Source organism: Tyto alba, unplaced genomic scaffold (assembly GCF_018691265.1).
Source record: "Tyto alba isolate M040663 unplaced genomic scaffold, T.alba_DEE_v4.0 Super-Scaffold_29, whole genome shotgun sequence".
In the NCBI taxonomy this organism is placed as follows: Eukaryota; Metazoa; Chordata; class Aves; order Strigiformes; family Tytonidae; genus Tyto; species Tyto alba.
Window position 1 is genome coordinate 4,158,928 of NW_024881303.1, and position 14,388 is coordinate 4,173,315.

Below are 14,388 nucleotides of genomic sequence, written 5' to 3' on the forward strand. Positions count from 1 at the left end.
TTGTTATCATCTATCACAGAACCATAGACTTGGTCACAGAATAATTTCTGTCAAAGGGACTGATGGGGTTTGTCTGCTCCTACCTTCTACACAGAGCAGGATGAACTTTTAAGTTGGATCCAATTTCAAGTTTGAATCTGGTTGCTCAGGAGATTTCCAGCTGAAGTTTGAGCATCTCTCTGTGCAAATATAGCGAACTATGCCTATTCCTATCTTACTATCACATATATTGAAGCTTTCAGCTTCACTTCATCCTAATTAAATGGATATACCTGAAAAAGATGATGCAGCAACAGATGATAGGTACTCAAACTGTATTTATAATAGTAACAGCTAACCAAGGATTCTTATGGCAGAGATAGCAAACGTTAAAGCTGTTAGAGGAGATTATTTATATGGGGGACCACTTTTGATGTACCCTTTGAAATACTGCTCTGTGGTCTTGAATGGAAGAATCAGAACTAGCCCTCACGCTAGCCTAGAGCAGTGGGAAGTATCTCCTGCTGCTTCCTCCCCAGAGCACACTGAGCACTTGCGGTTCCTGCTCTGCTGTTTGGCACCATTGCCGCCGTACGGGAGGCAAGAGGGGGAAGTTTCACCGCGTACCAGACACCTCTGGGTCCCACAGATGGAACCTCCAGCTGAAAGTTGGACTGTGTGACAAAAGCTGCTCATCCATCCTTGACTGCATCCCTGCAGCTGAAGCGGTGGGCACCTGCCTGCTAACAGCTCCTCTGTGCTCGAGGAACTCACAGCAAGGGATATGGGGGCTCTGGCCACAGAGCAAAAGAGAAAAACCAACACCGAAGTAGCAACTTTGACCCTCCATCAAGAAGCTTTTGGTCTGAACACCACTGCCTTCACTACGGTTAAATACTGTTAGCAAAATATCTAGTCTGGGAACCCTTAAGAACCGTCTATAATTCAAGTTCATGGTCTTGTTTTATCTTACAATGGCCTTGATGTTACTGAAATCTCCTGAAGACTGCTCCTTTGATGGACCAGATAGGTTCTGAACTCACTGTCTGCCTAAGTATACATAAAAAGCAGTTTCTATGTTATTCTGTAAGTTTTAAGCTTATTGACTGCTAAAATGGTATTATGATACCCTTTTTGTATTCCCTTCAAAATGGTTTCAGTTGAACTATGGCTTCATAGAACAGGTTTTTCTCAGAAATATTTATAGAATTATTTTACAGTAGTAACATATTTAAGTGTAATTACTGGGTATATGCAATACGAGAACAGTCAGTATTTCTGCACAAAGGCCCAGAGATACAACCCATTCTCGGTGTGAACAAATAAACACCGCAGATATTACCACATTTTAAGGGTTGAAGTTTGTATCAAATATTTAAAATTTTGAACCTAAGAATTTAGATCAAAACAACTCCTTACATCTTGTGTTGATATTAATTAATATTTGTTAAATCTGAAGAATTAATTGTTCTTAAGAAGGACAAGCAAAGGCAATATACAAAAAAGCCTAGTGTTACCTGGATGAAAAAAACCCAAGTACTGGACAAATGAATTTGAGGGCCCAAATAACTCTCAATATTGTCTACCTATCAACATAGTGGCTGAACAACAAATCAGACCTGGAAGCCCACATATACTGCTACAGCAGTGCAGCATCTCATTTAGGGATTTAAGGTGTCAGAGTTGACTGGTTTTGGCACAGACTTGAGTAGCAAACGCCAAGCTCTACTCCTCAATACAACTATAAAATGACAACGTAATGACTCTCATTTTGCTCAGAAAAATTATGTGAAATTACTTTATGTAATGACAAGCCAGAAGATGCCTTCCTGAATCTGCCAATATGCAGATTTGCATTTGTGCAAACTGGTGATTTGCATTAGCTCAAACGCAGGCTGCAGACATTCAGTTTCACAACAAAACAGTCAAAATGCAGCCAAACCCCTAATTCCTCATGCTAAGTGTGATTTCCTCCTTTAGCCGTATCAATTACTCTGTCTTAAAAGGTAGAATAGCAATGTTCTTTCCTATATCTATCAACATTGAAATGAACTATTTAAGCTGAAATATGTATATGGAATTTGGGCAGGATCAAAGCAGACTCCAGGCTGATGAGATGTGAAACAGAGTGTGGTCATGCGATGGAGGAGAGGGGCGATGCCCCTGCAGCACTTGCTTGCACCAGGACTTCAGCAGCATTTCTCTGGCCTGGTTTTAGGCACCGTGGGAGGCAGAGCTCCCTGCAGAGTCGATGAAGAGAGAGGCTCATGCCTGCAGCATCCCTCCCAACATGCAGACATATCACCTGGTCTGGGGAGGCGGCTGCCACGTGCCAACAGCTCCTGTGGACGCTACACTTCAGAGATCGCCGGTCAGGGTGGCTGGCCTTCTACATGTGTTGCAGATGACACATTCAGGACCAAGTATTGATCCAGAAATCTCAGAAATTTGACTCATTTCTACAAGCAGGAGATAGAGTTCTGGTACCTGGGAGCCGCGTCTGTGAACTCCTACAGAGCATAACCTTGGAGGCAAATCCAGGTCAACTGGATATGGCAAATCTAAGGGACACATTAATCTGCTTGGACAGTTCTAAGAAATAAAGTGCCGCGTTTCTGCGTTCTGCCATAACAAATACTTTACCAGAGAAAGTCATGACACTGCAGAGGCTAACAGCCCAGCAGACCCCTCAAGGGGATCAGACACCAAGAGGAGTCAGCGACATCAGGCACCATAAATACGGCTCATTTTGCAAGGCATGAAATTAAATACTCTGTAAGGATGAAAATCAAAATGCCACTACAGTTTGCTCAGCAGAGGGATCTCCCGCTGAAGCAGTGGTCTCCAGGCTGCCCCTTGGAAAACAGAACTTAAGAAATTGTTCACCTAAACACCATCAGATGCTTTCTGTTACCTTCAGCACTTACAGCTTCCTATGGTCCCAAACAACACTGGAAGGTAGCATAGGTGTTATGTTACTTGTAGGCCACAGGTTGGAGACTCCTATTCTGAAACATTCTGCATTTTCAGAAGGAGGTTTGCGTGGATTACAAGTTTAATAATGGGGCATTTATTCATCAACATCCTATCTCCACCTAAAGCCCTGGATGAAGCTTAGTTATTTCCTTGTTAATATGCTGCAATCCAGGAGCAGCATTAATAAATCAAAACATTGGAGTGGGAAATAATTTTTTTCATTGTAAGGGCACCCTCACAACGTGTGTCCCAAAACTAAACATATGAGGAAAGAAGAGAGGCACTGCATACTGAGCAATTAGCCTTCACAGGTCATGTCTGTAATACTCACTGGCAGTTTTTTCAAAGACAAACTCGCCTGTATGCATGACTCCACTTGCCCTGTGCTGAAATGGGATGATTCTATTACCAGCAACGGACTGGGCGGGCTGCTCAAGTGCTGATGGTGCTAAACATCTAGTTCTCTTCACAAAAAGATTTCAAAGGACAATAAAATTAATAAATAAAGATGATTAAATTGGAAAGAAATTGTCAACTGAGTCTTGAATACTAAGTTCCAGGATATCCTATGTTGCCCTGAGTTAGGAGACAGAAGAGGAAAAAAATTACCCAGAACAGGAGCAGCAAAGTGGAACCTGCTCGTAACTTTCCAGCCTCCTGCCGCCGCTCAGAGCGTGGCTGGGGTCAAATCAAGAGCCGACAGGTTTGTCTACTGCATTTTAACAAGATGCTTGTTAACAAGCTTGTTTTTCATTACTCATGAGGCAAACTGGCATGTTCATATAAGAAAGTAATTACGTCTACGTACTAAGAGACTGTTACAGCAGATTGTCTTAATTTTGCTGAGGAATTAGATGAGATGACTAGTTTTTCATCATTTACAATGCTTTATCATAGCACTGCGACTAGACACTTCGCCTCTCAATGACTTTTACAGGTCTATTATAACTTTCACTAGTCTTAAATAACAGCTACCTGTAAACCCTGATGGGACCAAAATGTTTCATACAGGATGCAATTACAACAAACTGTAGCATTTAAGGAATATATAAACTGAATTCAGCATGTCTCCAACTAATTATGTTTACTTCACCAGCGATAATGCAAGTTATAAAGCTTCTCCCAGTGCCACGTGCAGATGGCAACCATGAATGCCAGCTGATCAGAGATTCATTAAGAGGCATATTATAATGACAAAACCACTCTTCACACTTACTGTTAGCTATAATTTTCCTGCAACTCTCCTATTACTACAAAAAAAAAAAAGAAATCTATTGAAAGTTATTGGTGACTTGACATTTTGAAGTGACTGCATGCATAGCTTGGGGTTTTTTGTTGTTTTGCTTTGTGGTTTTTAAACTTTAGTTATAGAAAAGGCACTGCTGTCTGAATTTGGAGTTTCTTTTTCTGATTTTTATGTTTTCATAACTATCAGGGATTATACCTTTCTCATCACTCTCCCCAATCTCTCCTACCTCAAATCTGAAAATTTCTGCTCCACGGACCTGACATTTTCTGAAAACAAAAAAACAAACAACAAAACAAAATAAAACGAACTCTCTCCCTTACTCGATAAGAAGAATCCAAGTACAGCCAAAGCCATCCTTCCTCCTTCCTTCCTTCCATCAGGAGTTAAGGTACCAAAGGCTGGAAGCACTCAGCAGCCATAAAGATGTGCTTTCCATGTAAAAGCATACTACCCTACCACAAACAGCACCACACTCACAGTGGGGGTGCACCTGTACTAAACTGAGCTTTGCACCAGTATACTGGAACAATAAACCAGTACAACCATACCGAAATACAGGTGAAAGTGCCTTTCAAAAGGGCAGTTGTACTGGGATAGTGCTGTAGCTCAGGGATCACACCATTTTATGCACCTACCTGACAGAGCTGTTAAAGCAGAAGATTGTACTGCAGGCTTGGCCAGAGGAAAAGATCCTTTAAAGTGGTACAAATAGAAAAAAAATATTCATGGAGTCCTCACTAACTTTGTGGGGAGTTAGAAACTTAACTACTCTCTGTACGGTTGAAAAATCTCCCTAAGAGAACAAATGATATCCTGGTTTACAGTAATTACAGAAGTACCCTAAATACTACCTTGCTCCCAATTTATTAACAAGCTTTTACTTGTGTGGTTATGTAGTTTACACATAAGAACTCCTCCATGCTCGTGGCCAACCCAGCCACTCCTACACTCTGTAACTTCTTTGTATAAAGTTGTAGTTTAAAAAGTTTAAAAATGAAGTTGCTTTATAAAGAATAACACAACCAAAGCCCTATTAAAATACACTGTGAGGCCTCTGTACTTGCAGCTCTCGGTTGGAAGGTTATTCACCAAGTGTCAGCCAACAAGTTTGCATCACTTGTTTTGTATTGTTTTGTATATTCTGATCATTTTATTATTACCACATTACTATTTTCTTCCTTTTCTGTCCTATTAAACCTTCTTTATCTCAACCCACAAGTTTTATTTTTTTTTTACGATTCTCTCTCCCATCCTGCTGGGTGAGGGGGCAGTGAGCAACCAGCTGCTCAGTGTGTGGTGCTTAATTACCAACTGGGGTTAAACCACGACAACCACGTACATTAAATATTAGATCAGTAATTTCAGAAGGTTATTCTTAAAAATGTTAAATGCATTTGACTGAGATTCCCAGGAACACTAACTGAATGTCCTCAGCCTGGTCATTAAAATATAAGAACTTCCATAACAGAATGAATGCCCAAGATTTACTATAGCTGAAAACTACTCTAATAAATTCACAGACTGAACAAGAATGGAAAATGAAATGCAATCTGTAAAACCGATACTGCCTTTAGGGCAGAATTAGGCATGCTGGCCAGAGAGCTAATAGCCATTTTGCATTTGGGCACTGGCTCTTCTTGTCCCATCAAGAGATTTCAGTTTGAAGTGAGATTTATCAACACAATTAAAAGATATGAAACATGAAGCAAAATGGGAACAAGAAGTTTGTCCATTAATGTAATTTTTACAGCGCTCATCGAATGTGCCGCAGCAGGAAATCCTACAACATCAAAATGCACTGAAAAATAGGTTAGCAAACTGATGCCTATAACAATGTTCCTCACTGTGTAGCATGGAAAACCATTACAGATCATGTTCTTACCTAAGAAAACTACACTCCAACTGTTCAGAGAACATACTATAAGAACAGTGATCTAAACAGTCTTACCTTCCTTCCCATCAACAGGTTTTGATACTTCCATATCAAAGCTCTCCTGCAGCTGCTGGCCTCTGAAGCGGTTGAGATGCTCCTGTTCTATTAAGTTACTTTCCTCCTCTTCCAGAGGTTGCCACGTACCATCAATAAACCACTGTCCACGCATTACAGGGATCTTTTCTGTTTCTAAAATCAAACAAGAGATTTATTATTTTTTTTTTTTTTTAATGCAATAAATCACAAACTGACAGCAGCTAAGAGGGAAAGGGAAGACTGTTTGGTGTTTTGATGAAAAAGTTACACTCCCAGTGCTGGGACCCCTAGCAAGGTAACCACAAATGCCTTGAGAAACACCATCACCTTTTCCCATGGGGCTGAAATGAGTAGTGAAAGTAGTGTTAAACTGCAAACACCTGAGCTAACGAGGCCAAATGGTCAGAATCTGTGGGAGGATGTGAGATAGACAGAAAGATGCAGATTCTGTAAAATTTATTAAGGGTTAAGTTCAAACAATAGTTTAGCTTTAATGGGATATACTCCTCTCTACCCAGCTGCCTCAAATTTTCAAAAAATTAGGAACTTTGTGAGACCAATGCTCCTCTATAAAATTTGACTGATAACAACTACTGCTTTCAAAGTTATCAAGAGGATGCAGAATGAGGAGGAGATACAAAACTACTCATGCTTATCCTAACTGCACAGAGCCTTGTTTCCTTTGGGAATTGCACTTACAGTAGCTAAAATTACACAACAAATAGCATAAAGGGTGATCTTAAAGACAAAAGGGGCTTTTTAATTAAAAAAATCAGTCTTTCACTAAGGGCTGGTTTTGGTCACTGTCATTCTAGTTTCAGTTTTGGCACTCCAAATGAGGAAGCTGGGTCCCCAGCATTTGCTGTCCATGTGACAAAAGAGAAGTCTGTGAAAAATGTATTCTGATGCTTACTCTTCATCAAATTGTGCTGGATGCCCTCACTAACTACTGGGGCTGTGGGGAGTGAGAATTCTCCTTTATACCCATCTCTGCAAGCAAGCTAAGACAATAATACCTATTGCAGCTCAGCTCAAAATTCCTCCTCCTACAACTGGAAAAATCAAGGAGAAATGCTGTGCGTGCCTGCACTCCACAAGCCTGTAAGACCTTGACCTCCAGGCTCACAGGACCAGCACAGATACAGGTCTGCTATAGATACAGACCCCCAGTGCACACTACTATGTGCTGAGGTATACTGCATATGTACAGAGAGACGTGGCCAAATGCAAACGTCTCGTGCGTGTGTGTGTGTATACTAACTGCACAAGTTTAGCTCTCCAAAGCAGCTAAGAACCCAGCTACAAAAGAGGCTCAAAAGAGGAGATGGGGGAAAACCAACTCAAAGATCTGTTCCTACCTGGAAGATGGGAAAAAAGCTGATAAGGACAGCTTGGAAATAGATGCAAAAGATGCAAAGAAACAGTAAATGAAAGTAAGGTAAAAAAGCAAACAAGAAATAAGAGAGCATGGAGATTTCAGAATTACTGAGCAAAGGAAGGGATCTATCTGATCTGTCACCAGACCAGTACAAACGCAGCTGGGCGAGGTGACCCAGGCATGGGCAGAGGTTTTAGCCCAGCCACTAGCTCAGGTCAGGAGAGAATCTCCTTCACAGAGCATCACACCGGGCCGGGGCACATCCCACCAAGCTCGATGGTGGCTCAGAAGTCTCTGCACTGCCTCTCCTACAGATCTGCCACTGGTGCTAGTTGCACCCGTGGGCACTAGTATACACCAAAAGTGGCTTTCATACTAACTGCAGAAGTTAACAGTCACTACAAATGACATAGAAAATTGTCTATGAAAATTTAAGCTCATTTCGGAGACTACATCCCATCAATGAAGATGTGAAACATCAGTGAAAGAAGTATTTAGTTTTATTGAAATTAAAGTTAACCACAGCAATGTTACTTGTCACCACGTACAGTAGCCTCTCATCATGCACATGTCTTAGCCTTTGCTGAATTCCCCGACATTTTACACCTGTCTGATATCTGCATTTTTCAGTAAAGCTAATACACGCAGATCCAGTTAGGCTGCCCTTACAAACAAAGCACTGTCTGTAGGAAAAAAAGAAAAGCACATAATATGTGAGTGTAGATAAAGGACCTCATTGTTGCTGAAGCAATGACATGTCTACGTCAGATGTTAATCTTTACTGGGAAAATCTGTAAGCAATTCCTTAATTCTTGACAAAGCATTCTGACGAGGCTCCATTAATTGTTTTGGGGTTTTTTGTGTTTTTTTTTTTTTTTTTTTTTTCTTTTTTTTTCAATAATAATCATAATGAATACTATTTTGTACTCCACACTGAATTGATACAAGACACCTCTTTTCCAGTTTTGAAGCATTTTGAGTTTCTCACATGGGAATTTCCACCTACAGATTTCTAAAATTCTAAACATAATCCATTAAAATAAACATTTTCAGGCTCTCTTTGCCTGAGAGAAATTTTCCCATAGTGTTTTTTTACAAGAATAGACTGTAGCATTCAACAGGAACTCTGAAACATAAGATGGGCAATGCCTCTTCTGCAAAGGCTCAGCCAGGAAAAATTGGCATGTTTGAAATAAGAAAAATTTTATTGCAAAAATCTTTACAGGACAGTTTAGTTTGGAAATAAACTAATATATCTGGCTCTGGAAAGTGCATTTATATGGAAAAATAAATCACTTTCAGATCCAAATCAGATTATTATGGAGCTTTGTTTTCAGACTAAGGCTTTAAAACCTGAGTGAGGCAAATCTGTTTTCCAAAGCTCAGTGGGATTTAAGGGGGGCCCAGAAGTTCCTTTTTATTTTTTTCATCCCTTCCTTTAAACTGTTGCACACTGTGCATGCAGCTACAGCACCCTGAACTGCAAAGCTTGTCTTATTTGCCATCGCCAGCTGGGTGGCAGGTTTGATCCCTGTGCTACTGGGAAACCTCAAGAGAAAACCGCCTGGTAGAGGAAGTAAGTAAATGACATTTCCTCCCATCAGAAGCACGGCTTGGTGTTAAGAAAACTGAACACCATCTTTTAGAACTGAAACAAATTCGTGATCACAGCCCACAAAGAACCATTTCATCTTCTCATTAGAGAGGAGGCTTGGTAAAGTGAGAAAGAGCAACATCCCATTAACGTCTGTGTTTTCAAAAGTGAACAGCGATGGCTAGAATATCAGAAGTGTGTAATGTTGGATTTCAGTCCAGGTCAAAGTCCAGCTCCAATCACGATGATGACTACCTACTGATACTAAAAGTCACCAGCTCCAAAAGCAAGTGGCATTTCAGTTACAGAGAAAGAGGGATATTAATGGTAATTACACTGAATTCTCTGGACTGCGTCGCAAAATGAGGCGACTGCAATACAAGAGGAGATTTTTCAGTATAATCTGTTGACTGGAGGGAGGAGTAAAGGCACACCTTCAGAAACACAATTCCTCTGTTTAATCTTGGACAGGTGCTGTTATTTAAAGATTTCTCTGTGATTCAGCCAGAGACCTTGATGAAAGCTATTACAGTAATCATCATTAAAAAGCAATGAACCAAAATTGCTATTTTAGCATCCAATTTCACTCAATCCTAACCACCTTCAAAAAAATCATTCATGTCTTGGATATTCAGATTATTTTAGAAAGCTTAAACTACATTCTTTCAGTTATTTTTGTTTTATGGGAGAATTAAAGACACCGATATTTACATCATGTTGTAATTTAACTTTTTTTTTTTTTTTTTTTGCCAATACAGAATTCTGTATCTATAACACGAAGTGTTATTTATCTTTGTCCCTACAATCCTGATCCCTAGGAAAGGATTTGCCTTGATTTCTTTACTGCCTTAAGGCTTATGCCATATAATCTGCAGTTGGCAGTGATTCAAACTGAAAGATACCAATATATTTGGCCGGTTATACACTTGCATGGTTTATTTATACAAGAATTTCTAAATAAATCTGAATGGCAGGGATTACGATCTGATGAAAGGCACTTTATTTTAATTAGTCATACATATTTTACTACTTTTAGAGGAAAACAGTTTAAGCAATCTAGACTGCAACAAAGGATTTATTTTTACACAGAAATGGCTTTTTCCCTGAAAATCCAAAGAAGAATACAAGTACTGTAATTAATGATGTGAAAGGACAATAATGAGCGATTTGCATTATGATAATCCCCTAAATCTTCCAAAGAATAAAAATTATGTTAAAATAAAACCTAATGCAACATATAATACACACGTGCAGTAATTTATATCTGTCTGCCTGAGCTACTCCTTTTTTGGGAAGATCTTTAAACCATGTGATCACACCCGATATAAATTGCATGAAAAAGCTATGTAATCCATCAGAGCACAGTATGAAAAGTAATAACTGAGTAGAATTTGCCTTCTTTCCTTCTTGCACTACTGTATCAATGCTACCATTAGTTTCCTGCCACCACATTGGTCTCAACAGTGTATATCTAAATTTAAATATTGTACAGCTCAAACTGTGGCTCACATAGCCCTCTTTCACCTTAGTTGATTCAGAACCAAGAAACTGTTGCAAAACTAAGATGATACAGAGCTAATAACTAAAGGTTAACAAAGAGAGCTTAAACAAGCAGCCAGAAGGAGGTCTGTTTCAGAAATACCAACACCAACTAGCATGCAACCTGGAAGATAACCAGACTGAATAAAATTGTAAGACAGCAAGCTTCAGTAAACTTCTGTTTCATTGTTTCAAAGCTGAGGTCCTGTTCAGGCAGCTTGATGGCAAAATTAAGGCACTTCTGGAACTATTCACTCATCAGTCTCAAGACAGCTATAACAATTTACCCACAAATGAGTTCGAAAAGGTTAATATAATATTTAAAGGCTCAGAACATTAAATTAAAGCTTGAATTTTGCTGAAATTCACAATCCTAATTTCACTGCTTTCCAAGCCCAAAGCCAACAGGTTGGGCAAGAAACACAAACTCATCAAATGCAGTCAGCTCGAGATGTTTGCAGTATCGTAATTTCAGATTCCTGATTTTTCAGAGTGGTAACTTCTGTTCCTTGACCACTGCAAACAATGTGCAGTGCATGAGGATAACATCCGCAGAAGCTGAAGGTAACTGAGGCTATCATACATGACATCTCAAGCTGAAAGGCATTTAAATAATGAAGAGAAGTGGCCACACATTTACCATAGGGGAAAGAAACACCTGAAGGAAAATGGTAGGGTGGATTTTAGTTGGGGTTTTTTGTTTGTTTGTTTGGTTGGGTTTTTTTTCCCCCTCCCCTCTCTGCAAAGACCTGCTAGAAGTACTGCATATGTCTTGCAGCACAGCACTCCCAGCAATTGTAGCACACACAAGAACCTAAATGTTGACATCAGCCACTGAAATAAATGTATTCCAGAATAATCTCAAGAGTACTATTGGTGACTTTGTAAAATTTGCTATCCACTCATATCAGGCATAAATTACATTTTGGGTATATTAACTACTGCACAGCCTGTAACACTTTTCACTAGTGCAAACACTTACAAATAAGGATGGGTATTACTTGACCTCTGCATCAGCGTGCCTCCTACCCACCCAGCAGCCATGGCCACTACTGCCTCCAGAGCAATAATGATTTGCAGATTCTATTTTTGCAAATGCAAATGCAGAGAGTGTAGTCTGCAGGACAAGATCTGCTCCTCTTAGTTTGCTTCACAGCTGGGTTTGTAGTCTCATAAAGTAAAAATTAAAAAAAAAAAAAAGAAAAACTCACACGGACAGGAAGCTTTATTATGAGAATAGATGGTTACACAAGCTGATCATGAGGTTGAAGATTCCTACGTTTTATTGCCAGTGACAGGATCACGCGTGCTGGGTGAACAAACAGCTGTTATAACAAAATAGGCCAAAACTAAAATTTCATCACTTCCTGTTTGCTAGGTAACATAACAGGCTTTTTGACTTTTTTAACAGCTTAACATTCTACAGCTTTCTAGCTATTCCCTAACATACCATTTCAGAACAGAGCAGGTTACTGACATCTAAATAAATGGAACCACTCATTTAATCACAGCCCGGGTGACCTTCCTTTGTTTAACTACCAATACATGCAATCTGTTCTGCTCTTTCAAAAGTAACAATGTAACCTGAAGAGGAGTTCAAGGGTGAAATCCAGGCCTCAGAAAACTTAGCAGAGCTCCATGAATTCACAGAGCCAGACTCATTTTTTATCCAGTGTCCAAGATGAAAAAAGTTTTAATTCACTGAGCAGTAAAGGATATTATTTTTGCTGGTCCATCTAATAATTCTAAATTGATTGATTGAAGCAATTTCAAAATTACAGGTTGACGTTACTTTTGAGTTTTACAGAGGCTAAGCACATTAAGAGCTATCCGACTGGCGTAGATGGGATTTTCTTTCCAGACTCTGATCCATAGAGCAGCTACACACGCGAGCCTCTGCGTTTGCTTCAGTGTTAGATGCAGCAAGGGAGGAACAGGCGCTTTGCTCCCCTGCAAATGTGAAATTGCTCCCATTTTAACAAGACCACCTGAAATAATCAAGCAACAGCTTGTAACTGTTTTCCCCTGAACCATTTTTAATCAGTTTACAATGTGAACTGAGCAATCCAAAACAACAACAAAAGACTGATCTTTGGGGCTGGTTCGGATGTCAAAACACTGAAGGAACCCCTCAAAAAGAGATGAATGCCCCCAAAGTCACCTCTCATCTCGATTGCTATATATCGCCCCAAAATATAGTGCGTATCATGTTTTTCAAGAAGGGTTTTTAAGGTTTAAGGTAATTTAATTAACATCTCTGCCATTGCTCTTTACACAGACCTGAACCCAATGGTCCAAACAAAAATCCTAAAGCTCCCCCTACTAGCTGTGTCAACCATGAGCAGGAAGCACTCATCAAAAAACCTTGGACTGTTGAAACATGAAATAGGGCTACAGTTTTAAGTTTAGAGTTTTATTGAATTCTAATCAATTAAAATAGTTTACCAAATTTCAATTCTAATACTCTGAAGTGAAGCACTTCCACCACCAGCATTTGCTGCTGGAGTCAATAAGCTGTAGGAGCTTGTCCCTTACCAGCTCTTTCCTCACGCAGAGCAACTTGCATTTTTTTGAAACCGCATTAGGTGAAAGCTAAACTGACCCACAAAAGAATGACTGTGACACATGACAACCATGTGAGTACCTCCTAAAAGGTAAGCCTGTACCCAAATCCCATTGAAAGTCACGGGATCTCTGCACAATCACACCCTCAGCTCAGTGTATGTGCTCCCCTGGCAGGCGCTCATCACTCGGTCTTTGTTAGCGAGCTCTCACCAGCACTGAGCAGCAATGACCACGTACATACAGTTTTCACAAGGAGGTTCCTATACAGGAATGAATAACTCTTAAAAAAAAGAAGAGCAAGATTTTTCCTGTGCATACCTCAGGCCTACCACTAATAGACAAGATGAAGATATTCAAGGGTACAGTAACCTTTGCTCTCAACTCCTCCTCCCTTCTTCGCAGGGATTTTTTTTCCTGCACTCTCCAAACCTCATTTCCTTTTTCTGTATACTCCACTTGAACTCTAGATTTCCCTACACTTTCACCCCCAGATTGTACTTTTTCCTTCAATTTTTTCTAGCCTATAGGGTTTTCCCCGCAGAAAACCAGCATGATTTTAGTTTCTTTCGTCTTAAATATCACTGCCTAGGACCCCACTTGCACCTCATACTTCCTCCATCCCAGTACTCACTAACTGTGCTATTTACAACACTTACAGCCTCTGGAGTTTCCCCTCTCCAGCTCTACACCACACACATTCTAGTGTGGCTTCAGCTACTTGCTGCCCACTCAAACAGATCATACCACACTAGTGACCAGCACTCTGGTCAACACTCAAACTACTTCATCTTCACTTTTTTCAACCTTACAGATACCACTGACAGAACTGCTCATGCTTCTTATTTTAATTTCTTGCACTTTTGAAAATTTTTTTGTCACCTAGTCCTTCTGCTTACTAACTTACACAGTGCTGGCTCTTCCAGATTCTTCTCATGCTCCTTCCTAAGCAAAAAGCAGCTCTGCCCAAGGTCTCTCTTTGCCTTCAGTACCATTTTTTCCCCTAGACAGCATCTCCCCCTCGCACGCATACATGCAGAAATTCACCTGCCATCTACCTTTAATCTAGCTCTGTCAACTCCAAATTAAATCCCATCTTATTTCTTTGATATCACCACAGATGAATCAGTATTCATGCCTGA

The 14,388-nt window shown here is 40.0% G+C and overlaps 1 protein-coding gene across 2 annotated transcripts in view; it reads right to left on the reverse strand.

Moving 5' to 3' along the window:
• Positions 1-14,388, reverse strand: part of DDHD1 (DDHD domain containing 1) — a 65,255-nt gene that overhangs the window by 44,479 nt on the left and 6,388 nt on the right. For both annotated transcript variants that reach the window (XM_042799256.1, XM_042799255.1), the window contains exon 2: positions 6,153-6,326. In XM_042799256.1, the coding sequence (XP_042655190.1) occupies positions 6,153-6,326 (174 nt within the window). The remainder of the gene's footprint in view (positions 1-6,152; positions 6,327-14,388) is intronic.